The sequence below is a fragment of the Stegastes partitus genome, unplaced genomic scaffold (genome assembly GCF_000690725.1).
Source record: "Stegastes partitus isolate 25-593 unplaced genomic scaffold, Stegastes_partitus-1.0.2 Scaffold330, whole genome shotgun sequence".
Classification (NCBI taxonomy): domain Eukaryota; kingdom Metazoa; phylum Chordata; class Actinopteri; family Pomacentridae; genus Stegastes; species Stegastes partitus.
The window spans coordinates 237,916-254,903 of NW_007578061.1; the positions used below are offsets into that span (position 1 = coordinate 237,916).

At 39.7% G+C, this 16,988-nt stretch overlaps 1 protein-coding gene across 1 annotated transcript in view; it reads right to left on the reverse strand.

Annotated features, from left to right (window-relative positions):
• LOC103358773 (neurexin-2-like) overlaps positions 1 to 14,445 on the reverse strand; it is a gene marked incomplete at its 3' end in the record, with an annotated part of 252,213 nt that extends 237,768 nt beyond the window's left edge. The window contains exon 1 of the mRNA XM_008283877.1: positions 13,734 to 14,445. Coding sequence (XP_008282099.1) covers positions 13,734 to 14,445 — 712 coding nt within the window. The remainder of the gene's footprint in view (positions 1 to 13,733) is intronic.
• Between the last annotated feature and the right edge of the window lie 2,543 nt (positions 14,446 to 16,988).

Below are 16,988 nucleotides of genomic sequence, written 5' to 3' on the forward strand. Positions count from 1 at the left end.
GTCCTTTGAACTTAGGATTGCTCAGCCAGCTAAAAGCCTCTACACAATTGAGGGTAAAAAAAAAAAAAAAAAAAGTGGAGTAGGTGATGGGTAGAAATGCACAAAAAAATAAGATGCGTTAAAAAAAAAAAAAAAGATGAAAAAAGTAAGATGGCTGTATAGCCAGTGTGCAATATGTAAGTAACAACAAAAGAAACACACAAGGATGCTTTTCTTGTATCATTGTATTTACTGGGTAAATATAGCTTACTGGAACACGAAACTTGGTTAGGTCCATGATGGTTGTTCAGTTAGCTCAGGGGTCGGCAACCTTAAACACTCAAAGAGCCATTTGGACCAGTTTCCAACAAGAAAAAAAAACAAAACACCGGGAGCCACAAAACCCTTTTGACATGTAAAATGAAGATAACACTGCATGTATTGTTTTTTCATCTTCACGCTATGCATAAAAAACTATAGTGTGTTGCATTTATGAACTCAATGAACTGCTACAGAGAAAATGAAATTTTATTTCTACATGCAACAAAAACATTTTGAATTCTAAAAAAAAAAGACACTGAGCTGAAGGTTACTTTCAAATAAAATACTCAACGTCTATTTGAATCCTCTTCGTATACATGAAATAGAAAGCTTAAATTATCCACCTGCAGCAAAGTAATAATGACATCTGGTTGGCCTGCTGACTGCAGCTGGGCCTGCTGACCAGACTCCTGCCTGCCTGTGAGCACTTTGGGATGGGAGTAGCTCACGACAGCATCGCTGCTTGCTGAGGAGAGTAACTGCAGAACGATACGCGTTTTCACGTCAAAGTCACCAAAACACCAGAAAAGTCTTTATTAACACCAGAAAGAGTCGCTAGATTTGTTGCTAGTTGCTTTTGATTTAAAAAAAGTTGCCAAGAGGATTTGGAAAGTTGTCAGATTTTGTTTGAAAGTCACCAAGTTGGCAACACTGTGCGTGCCAGCGGGTGTTCCATGACGTATGTTTTGAGTGACAAATAATTGAAGATGTTTTATTTTAACATTACAAGATCACCATAATCTTCAAATTTAGAATTACATTTTCAAAACTAACAAACTAAAATAAAATAAATTGAAATGAAATACTCATTATTTATTTTCCAAAGCCACAAGGAGCCGCAGCAGAGGTATGAAAGAGCCGCATGCGGCCCGGAGCCGCGGGTTGCCGACCCATGAGCTAGCTCAACAATACTGTCACTTCACAATGAAACTAATTTATCTCCACTTTACAAGGTGGTTGTTACAACTGCAGCCATATTCTGCTCCATTAGCAGATGGCGTTTTCTTTCCTCCAGGTCTGCACGATGCATGTCAGGTGTGAATGTCTGTGTGTGTATGATAATATAAGTGAACAGGAACTAATCAGAGATTGGTTGACCGGCTACCCGCCTGTAGATGATTGGCTTTGGTCAGACAACAGTCCGCAATATAAGGAGCAAAGAGAATGCTGCTGCAGTGCAGGGACAAGGATTCCTTTCCCTCCTTTCCCAACCAGCCACTCTTACAATCCTTTCTGTCCACCGCTAGCTTTTGCTAGGTGGATGGTCTCATTGTCTTTCAGGAGCTTGTAAGGATTACCTACCATTTCATTTGACCTTGTTTGATCTTTTTATGTTTGACAATGAGGAAATATGTTGTAATTTGGTTTGCTGATTTTGGTTAGGTTATCTTTGATGTGTTTACTTAGACTTGTTTGTTATTTTAGCCTCTATCCAACCTGAAGCTGAATCCTAGCACCATCAATTTGAAAACACATTGTAAATAAAGACAGCAGTTGTGAAATCTCAGCAATCTGTGTCTGATGCCGCTTGGGTACCCTGTGGAGGATAAGTCACTTCACCACACCCCTAGATGCAGTTTGACAGTATTTAAACAAGAATGTGAATACCACTATACTACAGGTGAAAAATGGCCTTACAGCTGTAGATACTGCTGCTGTGTAGATTTTCTTAGAAAAAAAGAAAAATGTTTTCCTGACTGCTTTTAAAGGCGTACACCTTCACCAATGTTTCAGGGATTATTTGCATTTTATAGTATTATTATCATTATTTTATGGTTTCTAATCTGGTGTCACATCTTAAGCTCATTGGCATGAGCACTAACTTCCCAAGATTTTTATCTGCCAATAATTGCTTGGGCAAGGTGGCTGATGAGTTGACATCTGCTATCTAACGGCAGTGTTATACTTGTGGCTACAAGTGTGTAAGGGTCCATGTGACATCAATTTGACTTCTCCCCAAGTCTGTGCAGACTCTGCTCACATCCACGTGCAATGCCAAATTTGTGTCCACGTGGCAACTACACTACAAGGGCAACAGTAAGCATGCTTGACAGTAGTGTGCAGGTGAAGGATACGCAGATGCAATCTACTGCTCATGTATGCAGTGGAGTCTTCCAAGTGGACTCCTGTGGACTATAAAAGTAGCATAATAGCAACAGCTACACATCCGTGGGTGTCCGTCAGCACCCAAAAATAATCAAGGCTGATTCTAAGCCGGAAAGATCCCAATAACAAGGTTTTTCTTACATAGAGGAATTTGGGCTTCCACTAAGTTGGACAAACACATAAAAGAAAAATCAATTTTCAAACCATTTCATATCGCTCCATCATGGTCAAGCTATCAGGATTCTGTTCAAGAAATCACTGGATGTCCATTATTGTAATATTCAAAAAGTGGAATTTTCTAAGCTTTGACAATTCCTTTATTCACTTCAACCTTAAATTTAAGTATCCCCACTATCCTCTTCCATCTATTTTTATCATCCTAAAACCAGACTTTACTATACAGATATTATCTTCTGAAATATTTTAGAAGGAAACTACAGATTTAGACAGTGCAAGATTTCCTTTGCACAAACTGAATTCTCAAATAAAGGCACAACCCTCTGAAACTCTACCTGCCGGTTGAAAGCAGATTCAGTGTTTTTGTCTACAACAGTCAAGGCCTGGCAACAACTGCAACCAGAACACCAACTAGTAATTATGTGTGTATTTGAGTTCATGCTAAAACTGTTTTGGGATTAGCTTTGTTTTATTTTTTTGCTATGTTTTGTTACAGGTTGCTGTTCTTATTTTATGTTATCATTATAAAGCACAGATTTTTGAAAACCATGTCATTTTAATGATTGCCTAATCTATTAATACCCATCAAGGGACTGGATTTGGAAAGCTACATGTACAGATGTTCAGTACATCAGATACTGCTTTTGCAAAAGCCAATATTCCTTGTTCCTTATAAATAAACCACTAAATGAATTTGTTTGTGTGTTTGTTTGTTTGTTTGTTTGTTTGTTTGTTTGTATACAACCAAAGAATTATTCATGGGGTATGCTGGGTCAGGCTTATTGTACTATTAAATCTTAGAGTTATACAATATATAGTATATATATACACACACAGGTACATACAAAAATAATGTTTCTATGGTCTTTCCATCTGTGTCCGTACTAACAAGCCAAACTGAAATAGCAGAAAACGCTTACTGGGCAACTAGCAGAAGGGAGGGAAAAAGAGAGAGCCCTAATGATAGAAAGATAACGACAGCTACTTTACAAACATCGTGTCCCAACAGCACACAGCAGCGGCAGCAGCAGAGATGTAACACAGCAGCTTTGATAAACACCAACAAAATCTCAGCAATCAGATCCAGTGGAGACTTCAAGCACAAACTGCTTCATTAGACTTTATCAGTGTAGCTTGTTGGTGAAGGCAAAAAGACATCGCTGTCGTTACAGCCAGACATATTGCTGATAAGGTTATCTATGGAACCTCTTCAGGCGGCCTTATGGGGTACGGCCCCCTCATTAGCTCTGTATTTATTTATGTATACAGGACAACTTAATTGGGAGTTCAATTATCAGGCAGTGAGGGCCCCTCTTCCCAACTGCACACTCACCCCCAACTCACTCCACCTCCTGCCTCTGTGCTTGCCAGTGGGGAGATAGCGCAATTATCACCATGATGTATGACTCTCTTAGGCATCCTCTGTTCTTTGTCCCAGTCCTGTTCCGTCACTGTCACTGACATATGCCCACAAAAGTTCAATGTCCCACCAAACTCGACTCATGTTTTGTGAAATTAATAATGGCTATGAAGCATTAACATTAGAAACATTTCAAGGATTCTTGCACTCTGCATTTTATGCCATCAGGGTAAATTTACCAAAAAGAAGTTGCTGGTAGGCTTAAAGGCCAAAGCTGTACTGTAAAGACATACTTTCTAACAGGAACAGAAGGAAGCTTTACTCTTTCAATATAGATGCGCCTCAGACTTTCAGGATTGGAAGCACTGGCAGAGGGGCAATGTAAGGTTGAGGTCCAAAATGTGAGCGTGTTAGCGCTTTCACTTTGAAATGAAATTTGAGATACAAAAACAATGTAATGTGTTAGCTTAAAACAATGTTGAGCTAAAGCACATAAAATGTCAAATCTATGGGTGTTATAGTGTTAAGAGGGGTGTTGAGCCCTTATCATTCGTGAATTACAACGGCTGATAAACCAGATTACTGTGGCTTGTCGGGGAAAACAGCATCTGTTCACGGCATACAGCGTTAAAACATCTCCACAGGCTATAAAAAGGACAGTGTGTGTGTGTGTCTGTGTGTGAGAAGCTGACGCCTTGACTCCCGACACACAACTGTCTCTCTCCCTTACTCTGCAGCTAGAGGCTCGCCTGAGGTCACAGCTTCTTGCTTTAAGGCGGGGGCTGCCTTCCCGACATGCAGGGTCCAGGCCAGTTAAGTGCAGTGCTCCTCAGGGACCCAAGTTTCTGCTTTATCCCTACGTATATAATAAAATGTGATGATGAAAGTGAACTGGAGAGCGGTGAGCAGTAATGAGCAAAGCAGCTGGTTTTAAACACAACTCTATTTGGCGCTGCCAAGTGGAAAAAGGCTGCTGCATCAACCTTTCTTTATAAACTGGGATATATTGTTTACAATCCACTGCCAAAAAACAGATAGCATCTAATTTTATGTGGCACTCCTGGATATCATTTTCTGTCACAAGCTAAAAAAAAGATGGGGAAATCCTATGCTATATAGCTGATTAGAACAGGGAAGATGTAAAGCATTGGTGTTAATCATGTCCCCAAAAGTGCAACCCTAGTATTATAGTGTTTGTGTGACTAAACATTTTTTTTATACCTATGTCCAATATTGCCAAGTTATTCACACTTCTGATGTTACTGTTTTTTTGTAAATCGTTTGCCCATCTTCTGGCTATTGTTTACACAGGCTGACTGATAAGAGCAACACATTAGCAGAGCAGCAGTAATAACTTGAGTCCCTTGTCATTCTCTTCAGGATGCATTCAGGCACACTACCGTATGTAGGTCACCGGTGTTTTGGCAGTCCCACACACAATCGTTGTAGTTACACAAGTAAAACAGACGTCGACTTAAGTCCTTCAAGGATGCGTGTGGGTGTGTATGGTTTTAGGTAAATGCAAGCGTCACCTGGTCTATGTAGACAGGGTTTTTTTTTTTTTTTTTGCCAGAACAAAAGGCATATATGTTTCCATAGGAGGGACAACTGAGTAATGTGTCTGCAAAGCCCGCTAGATTAAATTTAGTTTTTGCATACCGTGTTCAGGCTTGGTTTAATTCTTGTGTCATTTGTCCAAAAAAAAGAAGCAACTTCGAAGGAATTTATGACATCATGTCTTCAGTCACTTATGAAAAGTGAGGTAGATATACCAATTTATAGGCCGTAAGAAATAAAAGAAAAACATGACAAATAACTTTAAAGTTAGGTGCTAAGCAAGTCTGATGGCAACTGAAAAGACTGCTCACAGTTTGATGAGTAAATTAATGCATTAATATCACGGCAGTCATTTTCACAAAGTCATTTAACCTCTAATTACCCTGACTTGAGAGCTCATGGCTGCCTTGCCCTGCACTGCCGTTTGGAGGTCAACGCAAGAACAAAGCCAGGGTCGGCATCAATTATAAATACAATGGCCTGCAGAGGCACATAGCAGCTTTAATTACAACCTGTAATGGTAAAAAGCATGACCATGACGATTACAAAATGCAAGTTAATAGGATGATTACAGCACGTGCATGTATGCATACATAAAGCACATGAATGTTTCAGGCGGTATGTCAGTTTGCTCCTCAGTGTAGCATATGTGAGTTTTTTCCTCTGTGGTATCAGATGAGCTGAAAAGTATTGGGTTGACTGTGTGATGTTCACCTTCAACCTCCATCCTGTCTGACCAACTTCTCACTTAACCAGAACAGCGTAAATGTGTAAAAATACAAAAGTCTGTCAATGCTATACATGGACAAAGGTTTCTAGGAGCTGAGTGATCACTGGTATTTAAATCAATGCAACACAGGATACACACTCTACAAAGCAGGGGGATTAAAAAACGCTGTGCTTAAGGGAGATGAAATGCCACAACCTCCTCAGATTACAAAACCTCAGCTGTCATATTCAATTTTCTGATTTTACTTGTTTCCACTTTGGGCTGATATTTATCATTACAAAGGATTCCAAAAGTTGGGAGGGCAGTATATTTTGTACTGATTTAGACCCCTGAGGCTAACAGTTTCTAATTTAATCATTTGTCCAAGTCGCTCGACAGGCCATCAAAGCGTGGATGTCGAATGTGCATCTTTCTAGAAAATGTATGTAATGCAATGGGGGTAAAGATCACAAGGTAAAAGCTTCACTCTTTTCCTTTCCGTCTCTGCATCAGGATGATTTGAAAGCAACTTCTTTGTGTCAAACTCTATTCTCTGTTGGTATGCTCTAATGTGCACATCAAAGCCTGCCACCTCCAAAGCCATATATTCATGAGCATAAAGCAGCTATGAGTGGAGAGGACGAAAAGGAAAATGACTGATTTTTTTTTCTTTTTTTTTGATCACTCCACATTCTTTGTGTCTTGTCCATCCAAATGTTAATGTTGTACTTGATGGGTGCTATATCTCTATTTGTATAGCAAGCATCTGTCATCCAACTCTGGTACAGAATATTAAAGTTGCTTTACAGGTTTTTTTTGTTTTTTTCTTAATGTGCCATGCTTTTTAAAGTGTTTATTGTCTGTTTTTAATATTGGGTGTAAGAGAAGAGTCTGGTGTCTAACTGGATTACCAAGAGTAACATGTTCAGTACTTGAAGATCACGATCTGCCAGTTGTCAATCACAGTGAATCTTACGCCCAGCCAATTTTACCTATCAAACACTGATGCTTCCATTTAATTACACTGGTTCAGAACGGCATATTTTTGCTTGCCTTGGCACTAAAATCCTTCAAACTGGTTGCTGAATATGACGACATATATCAGATTACATGCAGATTAAAGACTGCATTGAAACAATTCATTCACAAGTCCAGAGCACAGTATTACTAATATTATTAAACTATTTACAAATTACCATCCTTGTTCTTTTCTCTCCCAAAGTATCTTATTTGTTTCTCTTTGAAAGATTTCCATTTCCTCCAGTTTTGTAAAAAAAAAAAAAAAATTATCTGGAGTCCATGAAGCACATCTGTTTTATTTATTTATTTATTTATTTTCCTGCAAATGCCCATTAGCTGTTGTTTTTGGTTATTCACATCCCACTGCTTCTTCTCCACCTATATGTGATCAGGCTGTTTTGGCCCGTTCACGCATAAACAGTTTCTCCATTAATGACATGCTGCTCTGAGTGGCAGCCACACAGTCTGAATGCCCAGGTTGGAATGAAAAATTCAGACAAATATTACATGAAAATATCAGTTGACGATTATAAATTCAACAGAACTATGAGGTACTGCGACATTCTGAAATCTATCCATGTACTTTTAACTTGGGGCTAATCGTACTCGTATGTTTCTTAAATTTCTTTTATTTCCACAATTTTTCAAGTTTGTTAGAAGCACATGTCCCTTCAAACGTCTGGGGTAGATGCTCTCTTAGCTTCACTTTAGATATGATTTGCCCAAGCTATGCGATACCTGAGATGTCTGGTTCCATCCTGAAATAATAAATATAAATAGACTTTCTTTAATTTGCTAACAGCATTTTAAATTATATAAACAGCAACCTGAAACAAAACAAGTGAAGCCACTCGGGTAGGGCTGGGCAATAAGGCCAGAAAACTTAATCGCTCTCTCAGTGCTATGGGCAAATCAATTTGTTTCTGCTCTATAGAAACTCAAAATAAAACATGACTCAAACATCTTTTCTAAAGCTATACAGCTTATCTACAGTTACAAGGGCTTTGTATGTAGGACCAATAAAGAAAGGCACCATTATTCTTTTACATGTGTTAATAAAATATTGTAAAGAGAAACACCAGAGGCCTGTACTATTAAGTAGGATTTGGAGTTAGCAAGGTAACTTTAGGATTTTTTTTTAAGTTTTCAGGACAACATCGGTGGTTTGCTTCTTACTAGGGTGGTAACTTATGAGGTTATTTTACAGGTAATGAATCAACATGTATAAAAGCCCTGCCCACTAACCGATCGGTTTTCTTGGAAAATGGCATCACTATTCCTAGAAGATGTCATTGACCTCGATGCCCAGACAAACAGAGGGTCTTTTCGGAGGGAAAGTGTTTTTAGAGCTGCAAGCAATTTCAAAGCCATCTCATTTTTCTATAGGCCTTTGTATAGCGATATAATCCTAACAGAGACTGATAAAGCACCAAAGTCCTGTTTTTGTTGACCTTGTAAGATTTGCAGTAAGCTTACTTGCCGTTTTGAATGATGTTTTTATGTTTGCTCTTTACTTGCTCTAAAGACCATTTAACACCACCAGATTTTCGACTGAAAGAGGAAGGCTAAAACTGTTGTATACACCATACGGATGAGACTGAATTACTGAATTCATCCACCACTTTATTACGAAAACAGCTTTATTTTTATTACTTGATTTTTTTATTCTTTAAATGGTGTCTTTTTTTTATTAGTATGTTTTCATTATAAAGAATTTTGTAAAACATTCTTGTGTTGCATAATGATAATAAAGCTGAATCTTAAATTTAAAAAAAACATACATCTGAGTAACTTCTATACAATTGTAATTATACACAGATTGAGTCTTCTATGAAGCAGTGATATTACTGAGCCTACTAACTTACATTAACACAGTTTGCACACAACAATTTAGTGCCAGCATTCCTTCCTGGCTTCGGCTACGGCAGCATAATGACCAGCTGTGTTGGTTTTTGCCTCTATTATATTTTTTAATTCCTCATATTGGTTTAGGATCACACATTGTTCTTCCTGTAAGTAATACGGGGCTTTCGACTGGTCTGTGAATGCGCTGTTAGCTACATTCAGAATTCCTGTGGTGATCTGATGAACTAATAACCAATTTTGTGTGACTGCTTAGCATGGCTGTAGTTGTTAGGTATAGTGCAGCTCAGGGACAAGGGATATCCTGGATATGTTGAACTTGCGTCGTAATAAAGGCCCCTGGTGCAGCTTTGCAACAATAACAAAATCGCTCAAAATAGAGCAATGCTACATCCAGATTTTTTTTTTTTTTTTTACAAACTTTACATAGCCCTGTGGTCTGATTGACACCAGACTTTGCAAAAATTAAACAATTTCTATACAACTGAGGAGAGTAGCCTCTTCATTCCTATTTTGTCGTGACTAGCGCTTGCTCGCTCTGTTCTATTCTACTTATAATTGGATGAGTAAAATAAATAAAATTACATTTAGGAGCAGTCAGCATGAAGTGAATCTTATACAGCAAGGTGTTTAATTTTTACACGGCCATATGATTTTAAATGGAGAATTGAGAAAATAACACAAAAGAACTGTCTGTTGTCTGTTCCTCTACACTGACTGTGATAAATCACACAATAAACCATGTGATATATCACAAAATGTAATTAATTAGATACAAAAATCTAACTTAAATCCAATATTGCACAATGCTCTCATTTAGAAGACCAGAAATAATGAAAGCGATTCCCATTAAATTTACAGAACTCAAAAAAGCCACACAATTATAACAAGTACTGCACAAGATATGTAACAATCTTTGTGAAATCAAAGGATTCTCACATTAGTTGACATAATTTACACAGACTGGGGTAACAGTAGCCTCACATCTGGTAGAAGACACGGATTTTAAAATGTGGCTTAAAAAAGAGATCTGATAAAGAAATCATTGTGTCCTTTGAAGACATGAGACAAAAGTACGACCTGCCTGCAGAATACTATCGTATTTGCACATTAGAAACTATAAATGTGATAAACAACACTCTGTAACACACAGCTACATTTTTTACCTACTCTCACCTGTGTGTATGTGTGGTGTGTGGACAAACAATGCGATTAATGAGATTTTCTTAAATGCTCAAACAAAATCCATTAAATGACCTTAATTTAAAAAAAAAAAAAAAAAGAGTAATCCCTGCATTGCTGCTATATCTGTTGTGGGACTGTCCAAGCTGAATATCCTTTCTAATGTTACACAGGTTGTCAGTACGCATTAATTTAGGCATCCTCAGATTGTTTCTCTCAAAACGTAACCTAAACAACACAGAAAATAAAATTACTGTCTTTTGTTTATTGCAAGACGCACATATTACAGCCAAGTTATAGAAATCAGTTAACAGACCAAGCCTGCAAATCTGCTCTAATAGTTTATTGTGCTCTCTTGCTCCTGAAAACAATTCTAATAAAAGGAAACTGTTTGAGTGGATGTGGTATTCTAACTGAGTTTTTGTAGAAGTTGGAAATCTGTGCAAACCTGTTTGCGTTGACTATTAGCTGATGTCATAATATATCTATTTATGCATATTTGTAGTCATATATTGTATTTTATATTGTTTAATGTATTTATTCACTTAACAACTTCTCTATTTCCTTGATTATATTTGCATGTTTTATTGTTCATTTCCGTAAGTGTTTTACCCCGTCAAAGCAGAGTGTTATCATTATTATCACAATGTTTGTATGTATATCATATTTGTTTTTCTGTATATTTCTATTTTGTTCACGCATTTGCTGAATTATGCCAAAAACTCAACAAATACATGTGTTTAAAAACAATAGGTTATAGCTACTAGTGCATTTCTGTAGGTGGAAGGGGAACTCTAATAGACTACAAAACGTGCAGATATAAAAACTTCTACTGATTTGCATTTGTAAATACCACAAGTAGTAATTAGGGAAAACGTAATATGTGTGACCTGGGTGAACCTTTAATGTTGTAAGAGAGCATAAAAATAATGCAAAAAAGTCTTTCTGGGTTCTTTGCACTACTTATTTTTGTTCATTTTAGTGACCAAGGAATTTAAGTTTATGTTCCTGATTGTAAATAAGTATCAGCGAAATGCCTGAAAGATCTGACTAGCGCATCACGAATCATCTAGAACTAGACACATAAATGTATTGCAAGTGCCACATCTCATCATTAAAAAATTTCCCATGAAATGATGTGTTCTTCCGCTCTGAAGTAAGCAGGCAGAAGCCTTTTAAAATAAGCTTTCCTTTGACATGGCCCCTTCACCACAGAGCTAACACAGCGAGACATGGATTTGTTAGTACAGACATCTAAAGGGTCTTAAAACTCACTGAAAGAGAGAGAGAAGGACCTTTACATTCCCACCCACGTGTTAGATAAAAGGAATAAATACACCGCTGCACTGGCAGTCAGCCATAATGACCCAATTTACAGTCCTCAAACCAAAGAACATCTCTGAAAATAAATTAACACTGAGTAAATGAATATCTTCATGTTGCCCTCCTCATTCTCGCTCTGCTCTCCGTTTCTCACTACAGCCATTGCTCCCTCCTTAATTTCCTCGTTGTGTCTCTCTTCCTTACCTCCGTCTCCCGTCTCCCCCTCTATCTTACTCTCTCTCCATTTCAAAAGGACAAATGTTTCCTGCAGTCACTGTAGCACTGCATTGGTATTCTGCTCTCAATTTAGCCAAGAGCCAGGCAGCAGTATCTGCTTCCAGCAACCACACAGCAATCTGACACAGAGTACTGAGACAGAAAAGGAGAACAGGCTTGAAGAATTAAAGGAGCTGTGAAATATGAGAGAGAGAGACAGGAAGAAAGAGACAGACAGACCTATACGGCTGCCCGGCAGTGACATTTGCTGCGCTATAGGGTCTCTAAACAGCAATAGCTCATCCTCGAGAAAGAAAGGACTCAGCTTTTGTTCGGCTTCTTCAGAGAGCAAAAGCAAAACAATACGATGCTTCTCGAGCTGTTAAAGGCTGTTCAAAACTTTCTACATCAAAATAACTCAAAAGGCTTTGATCTAAATCGTGGCCGCATGCTGATTTTATTCTTATTACTTCAGATCTATCAAAAGCAACACTTCGGAAAAAATTTGAACAAAATATTTTGTTTGAGTTGATTTCTTTTTTCGTTCTGTCAAAGCTTATCTGTGAGTGCCACAAAAATGCAAGACTTCAAACAATTGGCACATAACTGCCGGCAAAATAGTTATCTACCTTTTGAACATTCTGTAATTACAAGTCATTTCATCACACAGGACAAGGTAGGAACCACTGAGTCTATTGATTATTCTCAAAGTCACAATGCAATATTAATAAGCCGTGGTGATCATGTAGGATGAAGGGCTTTTCCCCTGTTTCCCCCCAACATTACAAATGATCAAGACAGAGAGAGCAATTTCTGATCGCTGCATAGGGAATGAGAGAATTCGCGAGCTTGGTGTGGAGATGCAGACAGGATGAAAGAAAGACAGGAGGGAGATAAGTGCAGGAGGAGGAGAGGTACGAGCAGGAAGTGCTGACAGCGGCTAAAGGTGAAAGAGAGATAAGTGGAGTAAGGGAGTAAACTCGGGAGAGATGGAGAGGAGGGGGGAGGTGAAGAGAGGCAGAAAGCCCTGATAGCCTTGAGAAGGGAGAGTAGGACGCAAGTGGAAAAAAAAAAAATGCTGCGGGACGAAGAGAAACAGAGATGGATGAATGTGAAGGAGAGGGAAAAACCATAGATATGGAAATGGGATGTGTCAGTGAAGGAGGGAGCCAGAGGTTTAAAACAGAACAGAGTTTGACATGAGCTGACAGCACAGGAGCACATCCCAAGAGCAAATGAAGGCAAGAGCAGGGTGTGCGCCAGAGACAATAGGCATGGAAAGTAAGAAAGAAGACAGAGGGAAAGAATGAAAAATGGAGGGACTACACACAGAAACTGAATGAAGGAATGCCGGCAGAAAAGTGAATCTACAATGGGTGATCTTGCATTTGAAATACTCAGCAGCTTTGATGTTAAATATTGTTTCCAAATAAATCCCAGCCACATTCAAAGTAGCGACTGTGCAATGTTTAAAACTTGTGTATGAGTCATACAATCCCTTAAAAAAAAAAAGTGTTGTTCTTTAACAAGTCAATTTTTCAAGCAAAGAAACTTTTCCATTTTCAGAAAGCCTCTCAACCTCACTGGATCAGCACTTCTCTTTTAACCACTACGAGAACACAGACCTCCTACTGCCTCGCCAGAGAAATGAGTCTCTCTGACCTTTCTGCAGGAGACGTAAAAAAAACTGTATGCACATCAGAAATGTATAACTCACAAAACTATGTACAAAGTCTTATAACCCTGACACCTCACAGCCCTGAGACGCTACAAAGTGACAAGGAAACAGCAAACATAAGGGTATTGGAATATTTCTGCCTACAAGTTGCCATGTTGAGGCACAGCATACCCTGCTATCCCCCAGCACAGCACAAGAACAATGCAACAACAACAGGGTACATCAGGTAGACAGATTCTTACCTTCCTTGCAGTACTTCCCCTTGAAGCGCGTGTGGGTGCAGTCACAGTGAACTTCTCCATACTGAATAGAGCAAAACCCTCCATTGAAGCATGGGTTCTGTTTGGTGCAGAGGTACTCCAGGTCACTCTGAATGCCCTGGCTGTTTAACAAGGTAGGAGGCATCTCCCCCACCTTCAGATTGGAGATCAAGCCCTGGAAGGGTGGCTCATATTTCACTGTGCTGGACGTCAGGGCAGAGAGGCGTACATCAGGCGGGATCCCACCCACAAACAGGTCACTGACCACCGCCATTTCCTTCCTCTTCGACTTGACCTCAGCCACTTTTGTCTCCCCATCCACCATTAGTAGGGTCTCGCGAAAGTTGCGGGTGAGCAAGACCATGTGCCAGCGGTCGTCATTCACCCGTGTCTCCATGTGCAAAGTGGCTGGCTCGGCACAGTGGATGGCAAACCGCAACTGGAGGCGCCCTCCAGCAATCAACAGCTCCAAGAAGTCACAGTTGCCACCATCGTCCAGGTAGAGTACCAAGGCTTTGCTGATGTTGGTCTTAAGACTGAAGCTCAGCTCGCCCACTGATCCAGCTTCCCACCGCCCGTAGCGTGCCCACTGGCCAGGTGCCCCACCAAATTCCAGCATCTCCACTGTAGTAAGAAGGCTAAAGAGGGCCAGAGGCCACAGGGGCCAACACATGAATCTTAACCCCCTCGTCATGCTCAAAGTTCCCTTCTCTACTTGATGCCTTAAAGGTCTAATAAATCACAGAGCTAAGGCCTAGCTTCACTGTGAATAACAAATTTTAAATGTAAACAAGAATTATTATATACCACTAAATTGGTATATAAAGCTCAATGGGCAAATAATCCTCACAGGAGCCCTACTCCAATTTTCCCGAGCAATAAGCAGTTTCTCCTCTTCTCTCTGAAGCTCTAATTCTTGTCCTTATCCTGACTCTCTCCTTCGTCTCTCCATCAGTTGGTGCCTCTGGGACTGAGGAATAGCAGGAGAGTAAAAGAGGGGGAATATGATAATTTCAACACAGCCGTTTCTTCAAAAGGCTCTTGGTCTATCCTGGACCGAAAATAGAATGTTCGTCTCTAGAATCCAGATCTCAATGCAATTTCCAGGAAAACTGAGCTGCTGCCAAAACCTTGGGGGAAGATTGTGATCTTTCTTTAAGAGAAGTGCAAGCAGAAGAAAAGCGGGAGGGAGCCGTCGAGTAGACGGGTATCAGAGCTTGCTGGTGTCTGCTGGAGCATGCGATGCATTCATCATTTCAGCATGAGCCCAGTCTACTCCTTAAAATTACGGAACACAAAGATTTATGCGGGTTTGGGATCCATGATCCTGGTGGCAGACGGTGATCTGGAAGAAACAACAACAAAAAACAACTGTCAATTACATGCAAACTTTGTTCGGTGCTTTCAATCCCAACTGTACAAAATAAATGTAAGAACATGACCCATTCCAAAGAAAGTTAATCAGCAATTACTGTGATAGCCTTGGCAGACTTTTTACACTGCATTTAATTTCTTTTATCTTTCATCTGCTTTGCCTGGAGTTTGCTTTCGCCTGCAGTTTTAGACACCATGTACTATATATATAAAACTCCCTACTCTCTTTTCAGTTGAAAGCTGACACTTCAAAAAAAAAGTTTGTCTGGAGCCAAGCAATAAATAAGCTTTTTGAGTTTTGCATGGCTTTATATATCCCAAAAGGGCCGGAGCAAAATGAATGTCTTAACTCATGTCTATACTCAAGTGAAGCAATGCACTTAACTTTACCATCACAGTTTCATACGCAGCAAAGACAGCTGTCATCCATGCATACTTTTTTGGCAGAAATTGTGTAGATTTGATAAATGACACTCCTTCTCCGCGGCACACACTCTATGGACATTCATATGCAAACACACACATCATTAAATCAAATGTGATTGAGAGTGGAGTGCTGCAGAGTCAATAGCTATCTGAATAGCTGGTATTGACCCTGGGGCTTGACCTAATCCCTTGCCATTAATTCTTGAGTGAGATTTAATTTCCATCACAGACAGTCTACAATTAAAGCTAGGCTCACCCCTGCTCATGCTCCCTTGTGCTATCCTGCTTGGCTTCAAAGTGACAACAGTGATGACGCTGGCATACAGTAGAAGCAGGGGAGGGAGGGAGGGTGAGAGAGAAAGGGAGAGAGGCAGCATAATCGTGATCTCAGAGGGGCAAAGCTTAACAGCGATGGAGAAAGATTAGGGAGGACCGAGGGGACAGATAGCTGTGAAAAGCAGAAGATGGAGGAAAACAACTAATATGGAGGTCATTTTTCTTCGGGTGATGTTCATATTGGTATGCGAGAGAAATCCATGTTGCCTCAAGATTCTTGTGGGGTTATATTTTTAGCATGGGAAGCACTGAACACATAATGCTTAATATTTGAGTGTTGGGAGAAAATTTGCTTAGGCATGGGAATTGCACCATTTTATAAAACACAAATAAAACAGAAAAAAATAGAAAAGCCCTCAGAGAGCGCAGACCTCGGCCAAGCAGGTTATTTCCACCAAATTGTGATTATTGTTTGTGATATTTTATCTACATTTTTAGATCAATGGATAATCAAAACATGTCTTTAGCATGGGCTGCAAGGTGGCGCAGTTGGTAGCACTGTTGCCTCGCAGCAAGAAGGTCGCCGGTTCACGTCCCGGTGGGGGCACCGGAATCTTTCTGCATTGAGTCTCCATGTTCTCCCCATGCAGCGTGGGTTCTCCGGCTTCCTCCCACAAGTCCAAAAACATGTTGAGGTTAATTGGTGATTCTAAATTGTCCGTGAGTGTGCTTGGTTTTCTGTCTCTAAGTGTAGCCCTGTAATAGACTGGTGTCCTAAGTCCTAAATCAGCTGGGATAGATAGACTCCAGCCCCCCCGCGACCCTAGTGAGGATTAAGCGGTGTATAGATAATGGATGGATGGATGTCGTTAGCATTCGAATTGACACTGATATCTTTAGTAACAAGCTGATGGAATGATGAAAGGTCGTTCTGTACTCTCAAATATTTTGCACACTTAGGTATTTCTGCAGTTACTAACTGGCTATTTATTTATTTATTTATTTATTTATAAGTTAATTTTCTGGCCTTTTTGCATTTATTGTATAGGATAGTGAAGAGAGAGACAGGAAAGTGAGGGAGAAGAAAGGGGGAAGGACCTGCAGCAAAGAGCCATGAGCAGGATTCAAACCTATGGCATGCATCCGGGACTATAGCCCCTG